This window comes from Canis lupus, chromosome 24, assembly GCF_011100685.1.
Source record: "Canis lupus familiaris isolate Mischka breed German Shepherd chromosome 24, alternate assembly UU_Cfam_GSD_1.0, whole genome shotgun sequence".
In the NCBI taxonomy this organism is placed as follows: Eukaryota; Metazoa; Chordata; class Mammalia; order Carnivora; family Canidae; genus Canis; species Canis lupus.
The window spans coordinates 34,224,117-34,248,555 of NC_049245.1; the positions used below are offsets into that span (position 1 = coordinate 34,224,117).

The following is a 24,439-nucleotide window of genomic DNA, read 5'->3' on the forward strand; positions in this document are numbered from 1 at the left end:
AAAAGGGGGGGAATTTCCCTAGTCTGAACAAGTTGGATTATCCCCTGATGAGCCTGTTTTTCTAATGGCAACTTATAGCTGCTGCTGAAGAGTAACCTGGGGAGCCCAGCTCAGGGGGATGGACCCCAGCCTGGTAGATGCTCAGTGCCAAAAGCCTTCATGACATGCTGTGGCCTCCTCTCTTTCGGGGGCTGTCCCTCCAGCTGAAGAGTCACAGAGAGGGCTCAGCTGTCCAAAGCGGCCCCACAATGCTCACCTCATACTTGTTAGGTGCGATGAAGTTTAAGGTCTCATCAGGGTCGTAGAGGATGGAGAATGCCAACTCCAACACCTCCTGAAGGAGAAAAAGTTTCAGTTATGTGGAGTAGTGGGACGGCTTGGGCTCTGCAACTCTGGCCAAATTCCTTGTCACCTGGCACCATTGCTGAATGTGCTGATTGAGATGTGGTATCATCAGGCCTCATGGCACATGCACGAGGGTGGCTGGAGACAAGGCACAGTGGGAACGAGTGGTAACTCACCCACCCGCCTGGGTCACACCTAAGATGTGGATGCTTTAAACATTGGAGAAAAGTCCTTTCTCAACACTCAAAACCTCTGAATGTCAGAGTCCATGACTGTAGATTACCTTCGGTACATATGTTGGTGATTAGACTCAAAATCTTAACAGTTTAGAAGCCACCACAGCAATAATAAAATGTGGCCAAAAATGAGAGAATTTAAGCATCAACAACATAACTGTAATGGCTTGGAACAAATGTCATTTGCTTCAATCCATGAGTTCATAGAAATGCTAAACAAAACAAAACACATACACAAAATTAATCACTGTTGGATGATACCAGAGAACCAACTCACTGTTTTTAAAGTAGGTACTTTTAGAGGCGCCTGTGTGGCTCAATCGGTTAAGTATCTGACTTCAGATCGGGTCATGATCCCAGGGTTCTGGGATTGAGCCCTACACTGGGCTTCCTGCTCGGCAGGGAGTCTGCATCTCTCTCTCCCTCCCCACCCTGGCTAGTGCTCTCTCTGCACAGTCTCTCTCAAATAAAATCTTAAAAAAAAAAAAAAAAAAGAAGTAGGTACTTTTATAAAAGGAAAGAATCAAGCACATATTCTCCTTTCTTAAATAAACTGGACCACTGGGAAGCCAAGAGTAGATGATAGTAAGTTTCTCTTTAGAGAAGTAGTTCAGCACATAAATGAAAAGAAATGACCGCATTAGAACACCACTAGTTTGCAAATCTTAATTTACTAGTGGACAAGGCACTTAGCATCAACAGTCTGCTAACTTTGCAAAAAGAGAGGCAATCACACCTCAATCATGTGTCTCTTGATAGAACATAATGCCACTTAGGAAGTCATCCTGCTCCCCCCAAACCCCCAAAAGGGGAGTCAAACCTGAACTGGAGCCTCCCCCTAGATTTCTCCAACAACATACAGATCTGGGACAGAGGAACAAGGTGATCTATACCATGGAGAGACAATCAGCACATTTCAGACCTGGAGAAACTACCAAATAAGCAACCTGATTTCTTCAACTAATAAACTGCAAAGAGGAAAACAAAGATGGAAAAGAGAGAGGGGAACTAAAGACTAATCACAGTGTGCATGCCCTATTTGGCTGCAAACAAAATAGGTATGAGTATGCACGTGTGTGTGTACACATTAAACATTTACATATTTTTATGAAGAGAAACTATATGTTACTTATAAGAAATACAAACATCTGTGCAACATTTGATATGAAATAACTTTTTAAGTTTCTTTTTAGGAGTAATAATGGTATTGTGATTATGTGAAGAGTCCTTATGATTTACAAATACATTCTAAATAGTTAAGAGGAAATGATATCATACTTGAGGTTTTCTTTGCAGTAATAATAAGTAGATGGGCAGGATCTGGTGGGTGTTGGTTGTTGGGGCTGGGTGATGCATATGTGGGGGTTCTGTCTGTTTCTGTGTATGTTCAAAATGGTTCTTAGTAAGACTTGCAGGAATAATTGAGAAGGAGAGAGTGGGGGCAGGAGAACATGCACTTAAACTGCAGCCACCATCGACTCAACTCTCCAGGCGTCACAGTGACAGTGACTCCGGCAGGCCTGCTGCTCTACTCACCTTATTCTGTTTCAGAGCGCTCTTCTCTTTCATGTGGGGGCAGTCCTTCCCAGTGACGATGGCCTTAATGTCTGCAACAGGAACTGGTAAATTAAAGCAATTAGTTTCTGGAAGATCCATGCTGTACGTGGGTCTTTGCACCAGTGCTGGAGAGAAGCCCCAGTGCCTGAGGGAAGCCCCAGTGCCCAGACCAGAAGGCTGTATCAGCTCAGGGAGAGTGGCCTTGTGCTCTTTCCTCCTCCATGGTCCCTTCCCAGAGGCCATGGCCTGCTGGGCTGGGTAAATCTAACTGGGGGTCGGTTCAGGGCTGTGGGATTGATTCCCCAAGGATGGGGGCCCTCAGACGCTCACATCACTTCCATGGCACAGTGATGAAGACGACAACGCTGCCAGAGCAAACAGCTGTGCTTACTACCTCCCAGTCCCTGTCCTAAGTGACTCATTTAATCCTCTTACAAAGGAAATGTGCCTATTATTCCCATTTTGCACAAGACACCAAGGCAGAGGTTACCATTGATTAGAGTGAATGGCAAAGCTAGTATTTGAATACAGTCAGTCTGGCTTCAGAGCTTCTGCTTATACTACTGCCTTTTGATATCATCTTGTAGCACCCTGACAATCTGCAAACCCCATTCCCATCAGTGATCCCACTGAACTCTCCAAGTGGCCCTGTGAAGTAGGCCAGATGAGGAGACAGGTCCAGAGAGACATGTGGCCCAAGACCAGATAATCAGTTTGAAACAGCCAGGACTACAACTCTGTTCTGGTGACCTCGAGTCCAGCTACTATGATGCATCAACAGAGAAATGAACCTACTTTTCTCCTGCAGGGATTCAAATGTCACCTCCCCTTGAGGGTTGTCATCCAAGTCACCATAGTGCAGGACCTTGTGGTTCAGTGCCAAGCGGCAGTACCAGAAACGTTCTGGAACATAAGGGTAGACAAGCAGGTGACCAAGGACAGTTCTGGGAGAGGCCTAGGCACAGGAAGGGCAAAAGGATGACTTGTTCCCTGCCTGCTCCCTCCCCAGTGTGCTGACTTTGAGCAGTCAGGACCAGCCTGACAGCCTAGGCCCGCTCACCTTGCCTTCGGCGGTTCCCAATCTTCCGGAAGCTGCTGCCCTCACAGAGCCGGTTCAGGCGCTGCTGCTTGATCAGTTCCAGGATCTCAGGCTGGATCTTCTCCCTTAGCTCCCTGGGTGGATGCACACAGGAGCAAAGGGAGGTCAGGGGACGGCAGAGGTGGCGGTGCCTCCCCGCAAGCCCACCTGGCAGCACTTACACAATTGGTGGGGACTGGAAGTCATCCTGACTCATCCGCTCGGACTGGCGCAGCCGCAGGATCTCTGAGTAGCTCAGGCTCCTAAGTTTGCTCTTGAACTGATCCAAAGAGCTGGGTTTGGAGGGCAAAGCTCGAGTGATCTGCTCTCGGACCACTTGCATGACCTGAAAGGGAAGAGAGTGGCTGCCTCAGCCCCACTGCTGAGGGCCAGGCAGGTTCCAGGCAGCATGGGCTCAGATTCTGACCCCATCTCTTAACTGTGGGTACTTGGTATGTATCACAGATGACTACCACGTGGAGGGCCAGGACCTGTGTCTCATGCCAGTCCACAAAACCTCATCTGTGCTTGTACACAGTGGTACTCCGTAGGCCACAGCTGTTACTGCGAGGCTTAGCCTCCTGTCCTCTACAGAAGACAGGCAGGGCAGGTACCTGCTCCATTGGAGAAGTGAGGGGCCCAGGGCACCAGGGGCAGCAGGCAGATCCCTGCTCCAAGGCTGCAGAGGGAGCCACGGTTCTCCAGTACCCCATCCTGTGACCCAGGGCTGCTGACCAAGCTCAGGTGGTCCCCTGGTGCCAGCCAGCAGTCACAGACTGTCACATGACGGCCTGAGCCCATGGGCGTCGGAGCCCCGAGCCACTGACCTTGTTGAAGTCCTCCGCTGTCGCCCGCATCTCCTTCCAGGTCTTGTTCAGCAGCTGGATGCAGATCCCAAAGAGCTCCTCAAATGCCCGGTCATGGGTAAAGAACATCGGGTGGTAGTCATTTCGGCCCTCATTTGCTATGAAAGAAGAGAAGCGGGAGGGTGAAACTGGGCACTCGCCTGCAGACCTGGGTCCTGTGCCCCCAAGTTCCAGGGCAAGGCCAGGGTGAATGAAGAGTGTGGGATGGGCCTTTCTCTATTTCCTGAGCTTTCTTCTCTTGGTCTGGCTCTGCCCTCTCTCAGCTCAGCTTGCCTGACCCATGGGAGCACATGGTCGGGGGCGTAGCTCCTGAACATGTTAAATGACCCGTTCAAAGCAGCAGCCGTGATTCCCATAAACAAGGATAAGATGGGATCACAGTTCACCCAGTGATTAGCAAAACAAAGCACAATAGTTGTCCAGTCCCACTGACCCTTGACTTCATAACCTCGAGTGTCTCTAGGCTCCTATTATGGAACGGGTGTAAGAAGAGGGGGGTGGCTCGGACTTACGCAGTTCCCCAACCTGCAGAATTTCACAGAGCATTTTGGTGAGCTCGATGGCGCTGCGGCCAAAGGGGCACTCATGTTTGTCCTCTCGGCTGCTGTTCTCCAGGACGATCTGTTGGGGAGGAAGGCCAGGGGATTAGGGAGGCAGATGTGGCAGCAGGGCTGAGCCAGTTGGCCCCCAGTCTTTACCCGGATGTAGGTGTCCTGATGGACTTTGGCCAAGTACAGCATGTTGTCCAAGGCCAGCATTCCAGGAGGGGTCTGGGTAAAGTCCATTGCTGGGTTGATATGGTTCTGGGGAAATAAAGAAATCTGATTTGAGACTTGATAGCCTCCAGTATACAGCACCAACCTGAGGGGAAGCCCTACTGCCCTCCTCTCCATGCCACTAGCTCTTGTGTCCCAGAGCCTAGCATACTGTGCACCAAGTAGGGAGGTCCATCCTCAAGCTTTATCTTATCACAAGATATTCACTTCTACTTTTCAGAGAACTTGCTGCTCTTGTGAGAGCTCCTATCTTTCCCTATGTGACTGACCTCCTGGTTCCTCCAATAGATGGGAGTCATCCCAGAGGGCCCAATGCTGAGCAGAAATGTGTGACCTGCCATGCCAAGGCAAACCGAGTGCCAGGGCACCCCTCCCCCAGCTTCTTAGTGTCATCTATTCCAGGGCCACCATTATGTGGTAGGGAGGGTTCTCAGGGCTCTATGTGGGGCCCTCCGACCTTCTGTCAGGGAGGAAAGCCCACCAAGATTCATACTTTGGGAAACTTACAGTAAATCCCAGCATTTTGTAGTCCTTGGTATACATGGCTTTTCGCTTCTCAGTACCGCTCCCAGGGACGTTGCTTGGGTCAGACTCTGCATCAAATGCGATCCTTCTCAGTTCAAATATGATGTCTCTTTGAGCCTGAGAAGTGAAATAGATAGTCAACAGGTAAATCAGCTAACCCAGGGAGGCAAGAAAAAGAAAGAGCAGGTTGGGCTTTTGGAGGCAGGACTCTGGCCCTGATCAATCTCTGAGAAGGCATCACATCTGCCTTAGCAGGACAGAGGTGGGCTTGGTCCAAAGAGTCACTCAGCAGGAACAGAGGGCAGGGAGGCCGAGCCAGGTTCCCCAGGGCAACACATACCATATCTGCCGAAATAATCAAGCACAACCCCTGAACACAGCAGGCGTTCAATGCATAGCCTAGCGGTGGAATGCATCACATCAAATGGCATATAATTTAAGCCAGGAATGCTCTGTCCTGCTGAACACCTACCTGGTCATTGGGGTCCATCTTGGTCATCATCCTTTCTTCCAGAAGGTTAAAGGTCAGGACTTGCAGGACATACAGCTGATGGGCCATCTCAGTTTTGATTGGGCGGTTCCCTCGGATCACATGCTGGAAAAAGCAAAGGCAGGGGACAGAGGGCGGAACTGATTTTCTTCTGCTGAAGACTCACATCCATGCTGGTGAAAAAGAAAGTATGCTGGGCAAGGAACAGGGTTTCCCTCCCACACACGGAACTTCAAGACTTCGAGTTCTAGAAGGGATGGAGCATGAAAGGACTTGATTCAGGCTGAGATGACTCACTGCAGGCCCCAAGGGCACAAGACCTTTTTCAGCACTCCCCTGAGCAGAGGAAGTGGAACCAGGGGGCAGAGGCTGTATCTGGCCACACGGAAGATGGCAGCTACCCTGCTAAGATGATGATGTAGGGCTTGGCAGCTGGACCATCCTCCAGGTGGATACTCACTCCAAGAAATACAGTGTGTGTGGAGGACTCTGCTTTGCCTTCCCTTAGAAATATACAATGTTGGGATCCCTGGGTGGCGCAGCAGGTTTGGCACCTGTCTTTGGCGCAGGGCACGATCCTGGAGACCCGGGATCGAATCCCACGTCAGGCTCCCAGTGCATGGAGCCTGCTTCTCCCTCTGCTTGTGTCTCTGCCTCTCTCTCTCTCTCTCTCTGTGTGTGACTATCATAAATAAATTAAAAAAAAAAAAAAAAAAAAAAAACGAAATATACAATGTTGTGGATGGCCCACCAAGTAGAGGCTTCAGGACAGGCTACTTTTTTGAAATGGCATGGAGATAACTACACAAAGGAAGGCAGCTAATGCTCCTGGGCCAGCTCCCAAGGCTCCTCTGTCACCTTCTCCCCTATCACTCCATGCATGCTCCCCTCCCTGCGTCCTGTATTCTATCCTGTCCCCTCTTTCCATGACCCCACCATACCCTCTCAACTCAGTACCTCTGATGCCCACCCCATTTCAGGCTCTATCCTCTGCCCTCATGCCCCACCCCCATCTTTTTTCTTGCATGCTACCTCTCTCCCTCTGTCCCTCGGGTTGATCAATGCACCTGGCGACGTTCTCGCTTCCTATTGTCCTGTTCTCACTTCCACAATGGCAGCTCTTCCTGGCTTGCTCCCTTGTATTTCTTGCTTTTTCCTGTCCTACCCACCATCTTGAATCCTGTTGTTCTTGCTTTCTTCTCACCCAAATGAGACTCTTGCCCAGTTTTACACACACACCGCCTTTGTGTCCTTCATGTCCTCTCAGTCTAGTGCTATATCTCTGGAGCTGTGCTGCCCAATACGGCAACCACTCGCTATATATGGCTGAATGTATTTCCGTTAGTTAGAATTAATTTAAGTTAAAAATGCAGGTCTGTGGTCACACTAGTCACATTTTAAGTTCAATAGGTGTATGTGGTCAGTGGGTACCACCCAATGATACAGTAGATAGAAGATATTTCCATTGTCATAGAAAGTTCTACTGGACAGCACTGCTCTAGAGCTCCATAACTCTACAGAGTTTGCCCTGGCTTGAGACTGAGGTCTTTGGACCTGTGTAGTCTGATTTGGTAGCCACACTTTAAATGTGGGTAGTCCAAAATGAGATGTGCTGCAAATGTCAAATGTACACCAGATCTCAGAGCCTTAGTGTGAAAAAAGAGAATGTAAAATACGTCATTAACAATTTTTTATGTTGATCACACATTGAAATCATAGTATTTGGGATATAGTGGGTTAAATTAAATATATTATCAAATCTGATTTCCTATATTCCCTTTTTAATGTTGGTACTATTGTCATTTAAAATTAAATAAGTGGCTTGTAATGTATTTCCACTTGGTGGCGCTGCTCTAGACTAGACTTCTGCTCCCTGACCTGTGACTCCAGAGTGTTCCTTGTTTCTCTAGATCTGCACAGCTCAATAAGGCAGGCAGCCACAAGCCACATGTGGGTATTTTAACTGAAATTTTAAAAAATGACAAATTTAGCTCCCTGTCACACTACACACATTTCAGGTGCTTAGTAGCCATATATGGGTAGTGACCACCATTCTGGACAGCACCTTCATGCTACAGAAGGTTCTACAGATGGTGCTGCTCCTAACCCCTCACTAGAGTGTGTGCGCTCAGGCCCTCACCTCCTCCAAGTGGTGGAATGTCTGCAGAATGTTTGCAGCTCTTTCTAGCTCCCTGCTCTTGGCTCAGTGTAGGGGCTCATTCGCATCCCAAGGGGAGTCCTCAGTTCCTCCTCCCCCAACCTGAGCAAGCCACCCCACCCCCAGCCTCAGTGCAGGGTCTCCTAGGCCCCCTCCTTACCTCATTTGGCCTCCCTCTAAGCCCCTTCCTTTCTCTGTGTCCCCTCCCTCTGCTGCTCCTGATTTTTCCCTACCCTACCCTACCCTACCCTACCCAACCCAGCTCTCTTGTCTTCCTTCCTCCTTTCTTCTCTCCATAATTTTGAAAACCACTTTGAGAAGAGGTTAAAGTTAATGTGATATGGTTTTCGTTCACTTTAATCCACTTTTCTCAAACTTAGAAACATGATAGTAGGAAGGTAATCACTCTGCCAGTAATGGCTTCCAGGAGTACAGCTCCAGTCTGAGGAGTCATGGTTTCAGACCTTTTACCTCAAGTCCTGTTTGACTGCCGAGCAATTCAAGGGCTACACTCTTGGGCTTGACTCCCTGAACTCCTGGGACTTCAGTGAGCATGCATTAACCATTTCAGTGCTGAGTCCTGACCTTGAATTGTCTTTTCTAGTAGAATCTTCACTTGTTCCAAGGTTTGTCCAGAAATGAGCTGAACTAATCCCATTGAGGTAAATAATAAGCCTCAAAAATGCATTCAATTTCCCTCAGAAGGGTACCTTCCCTCCCATACATGCAGAGGGTGGCACCTAAGACAGCTGCTCAGGTATGTGGACTAGCATGCATGGGGCCTGTGTGCTCTGTATCCCTCGGAGGCAGCAGGCTGGAGAGTCTGCTCAGGTCCCTCCTGCCTGACTGGCAGTGGGGCTCTGACTAGGGATACGGCCAGCAGGCAGGAGCTGGCTCTACAAGGTGAAGTGGGGGCTCTGTGTATTCAGAGTAGCCCATCGCTTGACTCTGCCAGTGCTCAGAGTGCCCTTCTTGAATTCTATCACTTTTGTATCCTGTTCACAGTAAAGTAACTACTGATGTGAGCGGGGTGCTTACCCAGGGCCAGGCACTCTGCTAAGCGCCGTATATATATAAGCTCCTTCAGGCCTCCCATCCAGATGAGCAAATCAAAGCAAATCAAAGTTAAGTGAATTGCTCAAGATCAAAGATTGGTTAATGGCAGAGTGGAGGAGGCTGGTGACTCTGAAGTTCATGCTCAGAATTATCAAGCTTTTCACACCTGACTTCTCATTTCTTTTCTTTTCTTTTTTTGAGACATCTTTTTTTTTTTAATTTATTCATGAGAGACAGAGAGAGAGAGAGAGAGAGAGAGAAGCAGAGACACAGGCAGAGGGAGAAGCAGGTTCCATGCAGGGAGCCCGACATGGGACTCGTTCCAGGTCTCCAGGATCACACCCTGGACTGAAGGTGGCGCTAAACCGCTGAGCCACGGGGGCTGCCCTGACTTCTCATTTCTCATTTTATTCCTTTCACTGTGGTCTCCTGGTTTTTCCCTTGGTTTTGACAACTGATAAAACGGCCCCCTTTTCCCCCCAGATCCTTGGCTCTCTTCAGCTTTTCCCACCCAAAGCCGGCTCTTTCCCACCCACATCCCTGTGTGGGGACAGGGAGTCAGCCCTTTCCAGATGCCTCCCTCCTCACCAGCTCCCATCTACTTTCCTCCCTCATACACACCCAGGAAACACGCACACCTGTTAGTGTGAGGTTTCTAAATGCCAATCTGGTTATGTCACCATCCTGATTAAACCCCCCCCCTACTGCACTTGGGAAAAAGACTAAGGCCTTACTTGATCTGCTCTTTGCTGCTCTCCAGCCTCCAGCCAGGCACGCACTGGCTCCCTGCCTCACCCTCCACCCCACTGCATACTCCTAGGTCTGCAGAGGGAGCTTCAGCCTCACTTGCCCTCATTCCTCTAGAGGCTTCTTGACACCTCCTTCAAGGCAGGTCATGCTCCTCCTCCAGAAATCCCCCAGACTGTGAAGCTCTATGGAACCACTGACCACACAGAGATCTGGCCCCATCCCACTGGACTAGATCTTCAAGAGCAAACGCACTGTCTTAGTCAGCCCTCCACTAGTGTCCCACTCAGGTCTGACTGGTGTTAGCTGAATGAATTACTTTCCTCTTCTGTGCCTGTTTTAACACATTCCTTCTGGATAAAAAATGTTGGGAGTTGCAGGGCAACAAACAGTACAGCTCGCTGGCCTTAGTACCTCCTCAGAGACTGCAATTTCTGGTGGGCCAGCCTCCTGGAGACAGCTCTGCTTACAGAGGACTACAAGAAAAAGCTTTCCAGCTTACCAAGGGTTTATTAGCACCTATCGGTAGGTTCCTTTGAGTGCCCTCCCCACTCAACAGTAATTTCAATAATAATAATACGACTACAGTAACAGTAATAATTGCTCTCACTAGTGACAAAATACAGCTTTGTTCTGGGGACTTACATTCAGGATTATGGACCGAAGGTGCTTCTGTGCAAATGCATTGGCCATATCCTGTTGAGAAAAACAAGCAAATGTAAGGCAAGGTGGTAGGCATCCAGCTGTGACAGCTGTCAAGCGAAAAGTGATATCAGGGCTCTGGGGCTTTTTCTCTTAAATGTTTTCTCCTTTCAAATGGAAAGTGGGCAAATGGAGAAAAAAAAAATCCAAAGACCACCAAACCTATTGTATACTCAGAAAAATTCCCTCATGCTTTTTTCTGGGAGTGCAAATCAACTCAAACAGGGTGACCCTCCCCAATGGCACAATCACCACATCATTTCCAAAGAGCAACAAAGACTGCTTCAGGACGAGACACTTGTGTCACAAGGATGCTGGGCAATGGACAATGTATACGGAGCACAGAGCAGCATGACGGTTCCCATGTACTGTTCCAGGTAGACACCCACCACCAAGGCTGGAAGGCACTCCTCCAACCCAAGGCGAGGGCTTTGGCCCCCTTCCCCCACCCCTGGCGCCACAACAGCTGGCAGAGTCAGGGGCGCAGATGCTCTTTTGAAACAGTAAGTAGTCCTTGATTCACTTCTGATTCTGGTTTGGAGAATAGAATGTTGGTGCTTTTGGGTAATTTCTCATAATAGGGCCATCTTTTTTATTATATTTTGTTCAGATTCTGACAGTAACACTATTTATTTAGCACACTCAGGAAATAAAGTATCCTACATAAATGAGTCTTCCAGGGAGCGAAGCTTCAAGGGTCCTTTCAGGACCTTATTTTGACCGGCCTTACGCATATTCTCTAAAAATATACTATAGACATTTATTTTTGAAGGGACTACAATGATTATAACTTCATCACTGCCAAGGACTCGGCTTCAGCAGAAGAGCGGTGTGCTATGACACTCTGCAGCCCCGAGGAGCTCTGAAATGTGAGGTTATTTTTCCCTAAACAGAATGGTCCCAAGGTTACTGTGCTTTTAATCTTTCTGACAGCTTTTCATAATTCTTCTGTCTCTTCCTTCCAATCTCGGCCATTGCTTCTTACCACGTTAATTAGTATGACTTCACTTTCTAAACTGCTGCCTTAATTTAATTTTATGGATAATTCTAAATCAATGGGCCTGAGGGAGCTGTCACACCTCTCCTGTGGAGCAGTATCTGTGAGCACTCTCATTTTTCTCAGAGCTAAAAGGCCCTTCCCTCTCACTTCAGCATTTCTAGCCATATTCCAAGTGGCTGACGCTACTGGGAACATTAAGTTTTACTTTGCATCCCCTGAGCACACACTGGCTGGCAGAGCAAAGGGGGGACACTTAGCGGGGTTTACAACAGTTGCTCGAAGATGGTAATCAACTAATGATCCAGGGTGAAGTCTCCAAAGCCTAGGAAGGTGGCCTAGAAACTCCTTTGGTAGCTATAGGAAGTCGGCTTGAGATTAAATCTTGCTGTGGACAACTCACAAAGTGGGTTGTATTGGGTAACTGACATTCGTCTACTGCTGGAATATAATGGCCTTAGACCAAAAGCTTCTCTGGGTGCTGGGGGAAAGCATTTACCCTCTTCATAGCCTCATAAAGCCAACCTCTAAAGCTCCTTCTAACCAAGAAACAAGCATGCAAATTCCCTTCTGACAACCATTTAAACTTTTTCAAATTCCTATGGTGTAGTACGCATCCGAAGCAACATGGATTTATTTTTACTCTTTGCCGTACCAAGCTGGGAGAAGATGCATCCGTCCTATTACCGAGATGAAAGTCTCAGGCTACTTCTGAATCTGATCTCCCCTGGCTGAACCACAAACTTACCTAAAGGCAGGTTACAAAGGAAAGACTGGGCAGATTCCCTAGGGCAGGCATCCCCTTAATCCTAGAAGTCCTAGCTGGAGATGCTGGTCTCCAGCACTTCCCTGAGCACTCTGATGTTTACAGCATACAACCTTTCCCTGGGTCTTGGAGTTCCATGAACACCTAGATCAGAGCATGAGATTATCGCCCAGCTCTGACCTCCCCACCTGGAAGAGAGCTGGGGCCCTTTCCACACGGCGGTGCTACTTACAGTGACAGGCAGGTCTAGAGGGTTAAGGTGCTTGTCCTGCCGGCAGAAAGCAAAAAGCACAGAGAGAAGCAGATGGAAGAATGAGCTTTCAGCTGATGTTCAAAACAGGACTGGGAAGGGAGAGATTAACAGAACAAAGCCATCCAAGAAAGACAAGGACAGACAGAACCATAGATGCTGCTGGTCCTCCCCCTGGAACCCACCAAGAGCTTGGTTCATGATCCCACATGAATTCCAACTTACAGAGCCCATGGCATTGACAGAGAACTTAAAAGTCTTTCTTCTATACACCACTTGGGCTTTTAACAGAGATATCCAGATTGTCATAGGTGGACGGGCCCTTAGAGATCATTTCCTCTGGCCCTTTCATTTATAGAAAGAGAAACAGAGACCCGAGAGGTTCAAGCACCTGCCCAGCAAGGAAAAGCACTTAGCCTGTGGGCCCTGGGCTCAGGTCAGTGGTCATTCTTCCGCCCGGCTGATTCCTGATTTCCTCATTTGTAAAACAGAGTTCTTATTTTCCCTTGTGACATCCCTGTGAAGCACACTGGGCATATGTTGCTGCTCCCATGGTACAGGTGAGGGAATCGGGCTTCGGAGAAGCAGAGCTGTCTGTATCGTGTCACACAGCTAATGGACAGGGGAAGAAAGCAGCTTAGAATCTGGGCCAGAGGGTCTTTATCCATGAAACTTCATGCCAAGTCCCCACACACTTGCTTCCTTAAGTCAAGATCTCATTTGTGCTGGTTTCCTTGAACTCAACAGTGATGCCTAGAGGGCCTCCTTCTCCCTTCTCGATCCTCTAGCCTGGGTCAGCTGCTAAGACCCAATTGGGCTCGTCATCTAGTTGCATATACAAGGTCTTTTTGGAAAGCAGCCACCCCTGCTTGTTTACCTATTGTCTGAGGCTATTTTGGCCGTAATGACAAGCTTAAACAACTGCCACACAGACCATAAGCCCACAGAGCAAGAAATATTTACTCTCAAGCCATTTGGAGGAAAAAGTTTTTGCAGGCCCCCGCTTGGCCCTAAGACCCACTGATTCCCCCTTCTAGATCTTCCCCAAGTCTTCCTTAGTAAGGCCACTCTGAGGGCCCTTGACACAGAGGGACGAGAGGAAGGACTCTTGAGGCAATGGCTGTATGTCTGCTGTCTGCACAACAGAGGGGAGGGTGGGTGGGAGACAATTCTTCTCCTGGAAGAGCCCAGATGAAAAGCTTGAAAAGGCAGCCACAGACCTGTCGCTTGTCCTCGGGAGCCTTCAGGAAAAGCGCGTTAATCAGTGCAATGGCGTAGGTCTGAATCTCCTGGTTGGAGCTGTGCCAGTGGAGAAAGAAGGCAGAGGGAGATTAGAGGACTGACCAGCAAGAGGACACTTAGGGGGGTTTACAACAGTTGCTCGAAGATGGTAATCAACTAATGATCCAGGGTGAAGTCTCCAAAGCCTGAAAAGTGGGCAACTCCACCAATAGCAATTTATCCAAAGACAGTAATCAGAGAGCTGGGTAAGATGTATTGGCAAAGCATTTCATTCAAGTACTGTTAAAAAAAGAAAGAAAGAAAGAATGGTAAACAATCCAAATGTCCATAGTCACAACTCTGTTTATATACATTAAAGTCCTAAATCATCATTAAAAATCACATACAGAGTAGAGGTTCTTCTTCCTGGATTCAGAGATGGTGTAGAGTGTCTGTAAACCCTAGAAATGGTGCAGAAATTATTCTGTGCAGTTGGTTGACTATGTGTTATTTTCTCCAAGGAGGTGAGAGTCTAGAACTGTTACTGGATTTTCAAAGGCATATGGGATGTAAAAGATTTAGAGCTACCCTTTTAGAAGAATCGTTATTTTTTTGAAAAATATTTTATTTATTCATTTGAGAGAGAGAGAGAGAGAGAAAGCACAAGTAGAGGGAGGGGCAGAGGGAGAGAGAGAGGGACAAATATGCTCCCCACTGAGCAGAGAGCCCAATGTAAGGCTTGATCCCAAGACCCTGGGATCATGACCTGAGCACATGCTTGAACAAGTGAGCCACCCAGGTGCCCCAAGAAGAATCTTATACATGGGAAAGGTTCAAGCCATTATACATGGTTTAATATTCCATTAAAAACAAAACAAAACAAAACAAAACAAGGTACACAGAGTATGTATGGTAAACTCTCAGTTCTGTTAAAAACATGCAGAGAAATAAATAAATAAATAAATAAATAAATAAATAAATAAATAAATAAAAACATGCAGAGAAAAAACAACTAGCAGAGCAGTCAATTTAATGTGAACAGTGGTTGTGTCTGGAGGTAGGGAAATGGGCAAAGGGTTTACTCTTTGCTTTTCTATACTTTCAAAGTCTTCAACTATAAACTTATTTCATTTTAAAACAAATTAACTACAACCATTCTCTGGAATCTTATAACCCTGGCACTGGGCAAGATGCTTCTACCTGCCACACTGGGGGTACACACGGTGGCTTTCTTTTTAGATGGGCCAGTTGACGTCCTGGTCAGGTGAGAGGTGTCCTGGGGGGGGGGGGGGGGGTCTCATGGAAGGCACTAAGTGTCCCAGCCCAAATAGAAGAGGCCAGAATTTCTAGTAACAGCAACAGGTTGAAAATATTCACAGACCGACCCCTGAGAAAAGCCATGCTTTTCATATCATCCTTGGGGACGCAACTGGGTCATTCCTGATTCAGAAACAAAGAAACAGAGGGATAAGTCTGCCGTCAGGAAAATCAGAACTCTCCATCTGGAGTTTATAATGTTCCCTTCACTTCAAACAATCTTTTTAGCTTTGGGGTATGAAAACAGAGACTGAAGAATTCCTTAGAAGTGACAAGGAGAAATCAGAGCTGCAAATTGTGCTTTCTTTTTACTTGGATTAGTTGTGCGAGGGGGAGGTATGGGTTGGGAGCAGAGTTGAGTGAAGACAAGGCTGCTATAAACAAGCAAAGCTGGGAGCTGTGGCTTCCCTGGGAACTGACAGGGCATTCTGTTGGCACCTGTCCATGTCCGAAATGCTAAAAGGGAGCAAGAGTCAGAAAGGAATCAACAGTATTACCATGTTGCTTTGGGGGTCCAGCCCCCTTAAATTGTATAGAAGGGTTAAAGTGAAGTGAAGAAAATGGAGAGGAGGGGAACAGTGCTCCAAAGGGTTCATCTGTTTTCTGGTTTTCCTGTCTGATAAAATGTTTTAAGATGTGATAAGCTTCTTAGTTGGTTCTTTGTGTTTTTTTGTGTGTGTGTTTTTTTTTTTTTTTTTTTTTAAATAGGTCCTACATAGAGCTCAATGCCAGGCTTGAGCTCACAACCCTAAGATCAAGACCTGAGCAGAGATCAAGAGTCAGATGCTTAATGGACTGAGCTACCCAGGTGCCCCTGTGTTCAGCTTCTTAGAAAACAAACAAAAGCAAAGAACTCTTGAATTGTATACATATCCTGTACTGGCCATGATGCAAGATCTGTTATCTCCTTTGATCCTCACAAGTCTGAGTGGTGGAGAGGATTAACCCCAGTCTAGAGATGAGGAAACCAAGACCAGAGACCAGGTAACTTGCTAAAGGCAGAGATGTGGTTAGCATGCAAGAGAGCTGTGATCTGAATGGATAGCCTGAAGTCATACCCTATACAATATTTCTTGCTACCCCCCACAGCATACCGTTTGTCTGCTAAACGTTCATACAACAAATACTAATTGATTTCTAGTTAAATCAAGGCAGGGGACCCAAAAATGATTGGTCGCTCCTCCCAGAGAGTTCAAAATTTTAAATGGGAGATGAGTAATAAAAATAGAGAATTTTATATAATTATTACAGGTACAAACAGAGACTATTTGGCCCGTAGAGGAGAGAGCATCTAATTGTATGTGGTGCATGGTAGTGCAGGAAGGCTGGGAGAACTCTGCTTCATCCTGAGGGACAAGGAGTGCCATGAGGATTTTAGCGAGAGCATGACACGATTGGGTCCAGGTCATGGGAGCGTCCTGGCACTAGTGTGGAAGTAGTGATGAATGAGTGAGCAAGCAGACCGGTGGCATGGAACACAAGCAAAGGAGATGTACTGGAAATAAGAGGCGAGAAGGGAGGCTGAAATAAGAGGCGAGAAGGGAGGCTGGGGCAGGGTGTCTTACTCACACCTGGAGGTGAGAGATGAGCTGTCCCACGGTGATTTCCTCGGCGATCTTCTGGTACAGGCTCTGGCTGTTCAAGACCATGCTCTCCAGGATAGCCAGGGACCTCTGAAGGATTGACACGTCCACCATGGGCTGGCTCACATACCCTGCAATCTACAGCCAGCGAAGGTCAGATCAGTCAGGAAGCCCAGGGCCTGAGAGCACTGGGCGACTTGGGTTTCTGATTATCAGCTCATGAAGGGTTCCTCCAGGTGCGCTGCCTACATGGGGGCAGCTATCCCCATAAAGTCACTGGTACCTAGTGTAGAGCCACCCTGGCCAGTGTGCCAGGGTTTCCCAAGGCATGGACAACTCAATTTCAAACGACAGCATCCAGTCAACTGTGTTTCCTCAAAATCTAAAGGTTTAATCCTTTGTTTTCAAAATAAAGGTTCAGGCATGAAAAAGCTGAGTGTAGAAAGCAGAGGATCTTACTGAAACTGGGGTCTCCTTTTTTTTTTTCCTGGGGTCTCCTTTTATCTCGACATACCCTTCTCCTGTCACATGTTCTGTCCCTGCATGCACACAGGACAGCAGAGGCTTGACAGGAAAACCTCAAAGTCTTGTGATCTAGTAATTTCCCATTATTCTCAACCCCCATTATAATGTCCCCGACACATGGTCATTTCACTTTTGTCTGAATATTTCCAGCATCAGGAGGTACCCAGTGGGGGATCCCTGGGTGGCGCAGCGGTTTGGCGCCTGCCTTTGGCCCAGGGCGCGATCCTGGAGACCCGGGATCGAATCCCACATCGGGCTCCCGGTGCATGGAGCCTGCTTCTCCCTCTGCCTGTGTCTCTGCCTCTCTCTCTCTCTCTGTGTGTGTGACTATCATAAATAAATAAAAAATAAAATAAAATAAAATAAAAAAATAAAAAATAATAAAAAAAAAAGGAGGTACCCAGTGTCCCAAGCCAATGACAGCTCTGATTCTGTATCTGTGGATATATTACTCATTGAGTTTAGTCCAGTTTTTGGCATTGATGCCGCCTCTTCCTGTCGAAGAAAGGAGGGCAAAAGTAAAAGTGTCCCCTCCCACCCACCAAGTTTGATCTGACCATCCAAACAAGCTGCTTTGCAGGCTGCTTTGTCAACAGAAGGCAGACTTGTAAACCTAAGGTAAAAGGTGAACAAAATGAACATGTATAGCCAAAGAGAAGGGAGCTCTTGGGAAGTAGGTCAGAAGACTCAGGGCTGGTACTGATTGACTGGTTGGGATCATCTCAAGTCTCACTAATCATCCCATCCCGCTTTGGCCACAGTCAATTCTGAAAACCTGTTTCCATCTTCTCAGAGCAGGCCCTGACAGAACAGTGAAGGAACTCTTTCAGGATCCCAGGAAGACCAAGCATGAGGATGAAAAGTCAGGCCTTGGGGGATAGAAAGTTAACTCTCAGTAGGATGACTGTCTTGCTTGCATCTCTCCATAAACTGAGAGGACAACTGGCCACAGAGGGAGGAGAGGAAGATGGAATGCTGGAGGCCTCACCTGCTTAATGAAGGTGATTGAAACCATGTCCCAGGAGACAATGCCATGGTCCATGAGCTCTAGGAAGGCAGTCAAGGTGAATGCCAGCATCTCACTGTAGCTGAGACATAAGCAGAACACACACAAAATAATACAAAGATTCAAAACCGGGAACACAGGTGTGATGGCAGCCATAATGGAGATGGCTTTGAGCTTAAATGCCCCACAAGGGGTGGGTAGGCACAGCCATGAATAAGCACCTGTTTGCATCCCTCGCCAGGTGTGCAGCAGATTCTGTCCAGGTATACATCTCTGGGAAAAAAAGAGCTACCTGGGCACTGGCTCTCCTTCCCCATATCACCTCATCTAAACACAATCACTCATCCATTTCCCAAAACCAAAAAGGTATCAGACTTTTATCAACCCCAATACTTGGCAGGCGTATCCAAGGGAAATAACAGCCCACGTTCAAGGCCGAGAGGCAGCAGAGTATAGGACAAAGAGTACAAACCCCAGACCCGGGCTCCATTCCTGTTCAACCATTTACTAACTATGCAAATTTTATCTTTTCAAACTTCAAATTCCTCCTCTGTCAAACTGAGTTTATCTCACAGCATTAACATCACAGGGTTGTGGCGGCGGCAAGATGACAGTGTATGCAAAGCCCTGCTGCAGTGCTGATGGAGGATGGGGATTACCACGCCGTCTCTCCTGTGTCCCTTCTCTCTCTACATACAACCCTTTACACATCTGTACGGTGCTCTAGATTTAACAAACCTTATTCCCACTGGCAAGGCAGATTTGGACCCGTTAACAACACTCCTCATGGCGATACTCCAATATAAGCAGCATCTCCAGGTTAAAGAGGAGGAAACCAGGGCCAGTCTAATCCTGCACCCCTCAGAGATGGCAGAAGGCTGATGGCCACTGAAGGTTTCAGGAGGTCAGTGCAGCCGCAAAATCCAAGACTTAAACACCTGTGATTAGTTGCTTTGTTTGGCTGAAAATTTCAAAAGGTGGTCTATTGACTGAAGATTTCAGACTCCCCCTGTGCCAGCTGAGAGAGACAGAAAACCACCACTGGCCTAGACAGCTAACTAAACATCTGTTAATCATTCACAGCACAGTGTCCCGCTGCACTCATCTTAGCACTGGAGCACCACAGAGGTGTCCGCGGAGTATCGCAAAGTTCTGGAGCGATACTCCTGGGACCTCCTCCCTGTGAATATGGGTGGAAGGGAGATGGCGAACCCATGGTGAGCATGGAGGAAGCCCTGTGTGTGTGCGCGTGCATGTGCGTGTGCAGAAGTGGGAGGTGACTGGACAGGGACGAAGCAGGGGGACGATTAAGAATAGACAGATCTTTTCTGGTCAATAACATGGATAGTCCACTCACTAGCTTCCACCAGGCCAATCATTTTCCATAAATGTACAGATCTGTCACGACATGCCCTCTCTCTTCCTATACCCCCTCATTTCACTATGGCTTGGCATCTGTGAAGACCAACTAGACTACAAGATTCAGGACCACAAGAGAGAATTCCTCTTACAGACCCCAGTACTGGGCACACTGCTCTGTATATAGAAGGTGTTCAATAAATTCAGGTGACTCAGTGAATATGAGAAAAGGATCCCCTGCAGAATGAAGGAAGACTTCTGAAACTCCCCCAGTAAGAGCTCAGTAATACTCACTGGGACAAGAGCTTGGTTCCACTCTCCACAAGCCGTGTCAGCACGACGATGCCATCCATGTTGATGAACTCAGTGGCGAAGGTCACATCAGCAGAGAGCTTGGCCAGCTCTTTCATGGCATCCAGCCGGGTCTCCATGTTGGATGACTGGGTCCTCTCCATCAGCTGGCGTGCAGCCCGGGACTATGACACCAGGGACAAGATGTATGCCATCTGCTCCTTGTGGCAGGTTACTGCTCTGTGAGTAGCTCATAAAGGCTTTTCTGTGGACATCCAAGCCCGAGGCAGAACTACTTGTTCATGCTGTCTAGGAGTTGCTTAAAAAATGCTTGTTGGATCAATCATGGAATTACCATTGTGCCAAGACCAATCTGTAGTTACGTATATCCTTTCTGTAGTGCTCTGGTCTATGGATTACAGAAACTTCCCAGTGAAGGACTACAAAAGACCGGGAGACAATAGTCCACCACCTCCAGCAAGTCATAGAGAAAACAATACTGGCTCCACAGAGGGGAGTTTTCTATTAATTTAAGCCATTAGACAGTGGACCAGGTTGTCTCGACATAACGACCTCTCAGTCACTAAAAACAATCAAGGAGACTCAGGACAACTGGCTGTCAGAGATGCTTCACGAGGGATTCTTGCACTGGATGGAGAATTTAATCTGATGATCACCTTTAAAGTCCTTTTCAGGGACACCTGGGTGGCTCAATGGTTGAGCGTCTGTCTGCCTTTGGCTCAGGTTGTGATCCTGAGATCACAGGATCCTGGGATCAAGTCCTGCATCAGGCTCCCCATGTGGAGCCTGCTTCTCCCTCTGCCTATATCTCTGCCTCTCTCTGTCTCTCATGAATAAATAAAATCTTTAAAAAAAAGTAAAGTCCCTTTCAATCTGAAAATATAAGCCTGACAAGTTTTTTTTTTTTTTTAACTTTCTCTGAAAGCCCATATCATGGTTCCTCGAACTGACAGTCCTAGGGAACCTTTAAGAACATCGAGGAGCCGGAAGCTTTTGAAATAGCTTTTTCAAAGTGATGACTGGTGACTCAACCTTCTCCTAGCACTTGAACTTTTTCCAGCAGAATGCTTGCTTCCTTTCTACAAGCTCCAGCCACAAGCCCTCCCCTAGAGTCTGCCGGCCCTTCCTCTTGCGGAAATTCCTAGCTCTATAGCCAGTGCCCTGCAATCCACTTGCCTGCATCATTCTCTATTTTTTTGCGTGTTAATTAATATTCTCAGCTGGAATAGAAGAGCCTTGAGAGCAAAGTGCTCCTGTGGTCTTTATTTTTTCTTACTATGCTAAGCAAGTGATGGAATCCCAGCTCCTGCTGCTGGCCAAGGAGTCAGTCCTGTTCACCTCTCTCTGCTCCCCTCTGCCTCTCCTCTTTTTTTTATTACAAAGATGGCCCTATAGCAGCACATGGCTCTCAACACAGAAATCCTCCAGACTCCCCACAGTGGAGAAAATGCACACTGCGAGAAAAGGTCACAGGATAGAACAATTTGCAGAGCACTGGTCTGCATCACACTTAGAAACTTCCAACTCCAAATGTTAATTTTCCTCCCGAGACTGTGTTTCTGGGCCGCTGCCTCCTGCTCCAGAGAGATGTACTCCTGAGAAAGTCAACTACTCTGCGCAGGAGGTCTGTAAAATGCTTCAGTACAGCTACGGCTACAGCTATGAAAGCAACTCCCAGACTGTCATATTAAGCTAGCAGAGCTGATGCGGGCTGGGGGTGGAGGTGCGGGACGTAAGCCTTTAGGATGAGAAGAGTTCCGGAGAAGGGGGAAAGCAGAACTCGCTGGTAGGAATACTGGCCAGGAGTCAGGCAGCCCCGGGTTTGAAAGGCAGCTCTGCCATGTTTTTGTCTGTGTGACCAAGTGGCAAGTCATTTAACTCAAGCCTCAGTTTGCCCATCTGCTAAACGAGGCTATCGAGCACCCATCTCTTCAGGTGTCTGTCAAGATGAAATGATACAATATATGCGAAGCGCTTGGCCTTCTGGAACCGTTAGCTGTTACTACTCCACACTGCCCTTCCACTCAGATGAACCAGTCTCTCGCCTTGCCAGGAAAATGAGCGTCATCATGCCCTTAATTTTCTGGCAGCCTGGGATGCCTGGGTGGCTCAGCAGTTGAGCGTCTGCCTTTGGCTTGGGGTGTGATCCCGGAGTTCGGGGATCAAGTCCTGCATCGGGCTCCCTGCAGGACTTCTCTCTCTGCCTGTGTCTCTGCCTCTCTCTGTGTGTCTCTCATGAATAAATAAATAAATCTTAAAAAAAAATTTTTCTGGCAGCCCCTCCACCCCTAAGGGACCCCCATATCGATCATCCTCCTCTGGGACCAAATGGTCAAAAATCCCTCCACCTGGGCTTTGGGTTCCTCCTGTCCTGACCCAGGGAGGTCCTGTTTCATTAATTATCCCCCTTCCTGCACCATCAACCTTCCTCTCTTCCATCTTAACTTATTTTCAAAGATACAAAAAATTGCACCAGAAGTTAGCAACTATGAAGGGTCAGAGGAGGTGGGGAACTGGGTAGATGAGGGACGGGAGTGGGAGGGAGACCTTTTACTACATCTTTGCAAACTTTTTGATTTTTGAAACCCTTGAACGTTTTACCTCTTTCTAAAAAGTATTATCTTTTTGGCTTCACATCCCTGAGTTCCTGTCTTCTGCTGTCTACTTCCTTTGACAACCAAGCTTCCTGATAGTGCGGTAAAGTCGGGGACCTCACGCTGCCACCACTATAGTCTGGCTGCCACTTATCACCCCACCAAAACTGTCCTCACAGAAGTCGCCAGGGACTATGGACTTTCCGGATCAACAAACAGCTTTTCTGTTCTCAGTTTACTAGGTCTCAGCTCTCGGGCAGACCACACTTCCTCCATCCTCACACTCCCAGCCCTCTGGGCCTACGCCACACCCCCCTCTTGGTTTTCTCTCTGCCCTTCTGGTTGCTTCCTTTGTTACCTTTAAGGACCACTGAGGAAGGAATCAGGGAGTCACCTCAGATTCTCTCCTTTCCTTCCATATCCAGGCTATCACCATATCCCCAGATTTACCTCTGAATAGCTCTCACGCCCGTCCGCTCGTCTCCACTGCACTTGCCTTCATGGGCTGTTAACATCCTCATTAGCTTCTTAAAGATTCCTCCTACCACCAACCTTCTTTTTTTAGCCCATCTACCACACTGTCACTACAGGGATCTTCCTAAAATATACATCTAAACATAATGTACCTTCCTGCTTAAAATCTTTCAATGTCCCCATATTCCCTTCTGAATAAAGTCCAAACCCACGAGCAGGCCGTCTGGGACCCTTCCCCTGGTTGCTATAAGCCCTCTGCCATCTAGTACTCCAGCCTCCCAGAAACAAAGCACATGTCTCTGCTGGGGATACTTTCTTTTCTTCTTTCCCAGCGAATTCTCACTTATCCCTCAACATCTGTGCTAAGTGTCCCCTTCTCTGGGAAGGTTTTCTGGGAATCCTCAGGCTGAGCCAGGCAGTCCCTTTTCTGAGTCCCTACAGCTCCCTAAGCAACTGTCAGGATGCTTGAGAGAGGCCTTTGTGTGTTTACTTCTAACAATGTTGTGAGAGCAAAGAATGATTTTTGTTTTTAAAGTAATCTCTACACCCAATGTGGGGCTTGAACTCACAACTTTGAGATCAAGAGTCAGATGCAAAAAAAAAAAAAAAAAAAAAGAGTCAGATGCTCCACCAACTGAGTGCCCTCAAAGATTGACTTTTTAAGCTCTGTAGTCTTGGTTTCTAGAAGAGTCTGGCCCATGGTGGGTGCTCATTTTTGTGTTAAACAAATGTACTCCAAAGGAGAGCCAAATACCTACCGGGGAGATAGCCAGCTGTAAGATGGTCCCATTCTTAATATCACTGCGCGTCTAGATAACAAAGAAGAAAAAGAATAAGATAAAATATTAAAATTGTGTAAGCCAGCTGAATCAACAAGAGCTTGCTGTCTTTTACAGTAATTATAACTGAGCCTCTTCAGTCAGGACTCCTGTGTGCTTCTTGCCCAAGAACTTCTCAGAACACTTCCACGCACCCCCAAGCCCTCAGGCACCCCGAGCCCTCAGAAGGAGAAGACATGGCTTTCCAGCCACTAGAGGCAGGGCTGTTGCGCCCCCATCTGCCTGGGAGGCAGCTCTTCCTCAGTAAACAGAAGCTGCTTGCATGTCAGCAAGGCAGGCAGCACCACCTCCTCCCTTGGATCTGACTCTGCCCCTCCCGCACTGACCTGCTCCGTGATGTAGAGCTGGGGGCCATCTGCGTAACGGAGGGTATAATACTCTGGGTTCGGCAACGACCACCTATGTAAGAAACACACCATGCAGACATCTGACTCTTCTGCCGGGCCTGGCTAGAAGCTGCAGATGTATTAATAATTTCCAGCAGAGTTGCCTAAGGGATTGGGCGGCCTTTTTGGAGGATGGGGGAAACCCAAAGCTTCAGCCTGAGATGCTGACAAAACCACCGGCTCAGCTTTGTGTATCGACTGGTACCGCAAAAGGTGGTCCACACAATTCAGCATGGGCCTAACACCCCATCAGGGCCTCAGGCAGGGCATTCCT

The 24,439-nt window shown here is 47.7% G+C and overlaps 1 protein-coding gene across 2 annotated transcripts in view; it reads right to left on the bottom strand.

The window, feature by feature from the left end:
• Window positions 1–24,439, bottom strand: part of ELMO2 (engulfment and cell motility 2) — a 40,050-nt gene that overhangs the window by 2,475 nt on the left and 13,136 nt on the right. Inside the window, exons 4-21 of one of the 2 annotated variants that reach the window (XM_038572503.1) lie at window positions 24,106–24,178; window positions 23,699–23,749; window positions 19,855–20,036; window positions 18,184–18,283; window positions 16,657–16,808; window positions 13,770–13,848; window positions 12,532–12,567; window positions 10,480–10,530; window positions 5,856–5,978; window positions 5,366–5,500; window positions 4,781–4,885; window positions 4,595–4,703; window positions 4,044–4,180; window positions 3,399–3,562; window positions 3,199–3,311; window positions 2,934–3,041; window positions 2,118–2,200; window positions 257–334 (exon numbers count right to left, since the gene is read on the bottom strand). In XM_038572503.1, the coding sequence (XP_038428431.1) occupies window positions 257–334; window positions 2,118–2,200; window positions 2,934–3,041; window positions 3,199–3,311; window positions 3,399–3,562; window positions 4,044–4,180; window positions 4,595–4,703; window positions 4,781–4,885; window positions 5,366–5,500; window positions 5,856–5,978; window positions 10,480–10,530; window positions 12,532–12,567; window positions 13,770–13,848; window positions 16,657–16,808; window positions 18,184–18,283; window positions 19,855–20,036; window positions 23,699–23,749; window positions 24,106–24,178 (1,879 nt within the window). The remainder of the gene's footprint in view (window positions 1–256; window positions 335–2,117; window positions 2,201–2,933; window positions 3,042–3,198; window positions 3,312–3,398; window positions 3,563–4,043; window positions 4,181–4,594; window positions 4,704–4,780; window positions 4,886–5,365; window positions 5,501–5,855; window positions 5,979–10,479; window positions 10,531–12,531; window positions 12,568–13,769; window positions 13,849–16,656; window positions 16,809–18,183; window positions 18,284–19,854; window positions 20,037–23,698; window positions 23,750–24,105; window positions 24,179–24,439) is intronic. The other variant, XM_038572504.1, reaches the window with a different exon arrangement.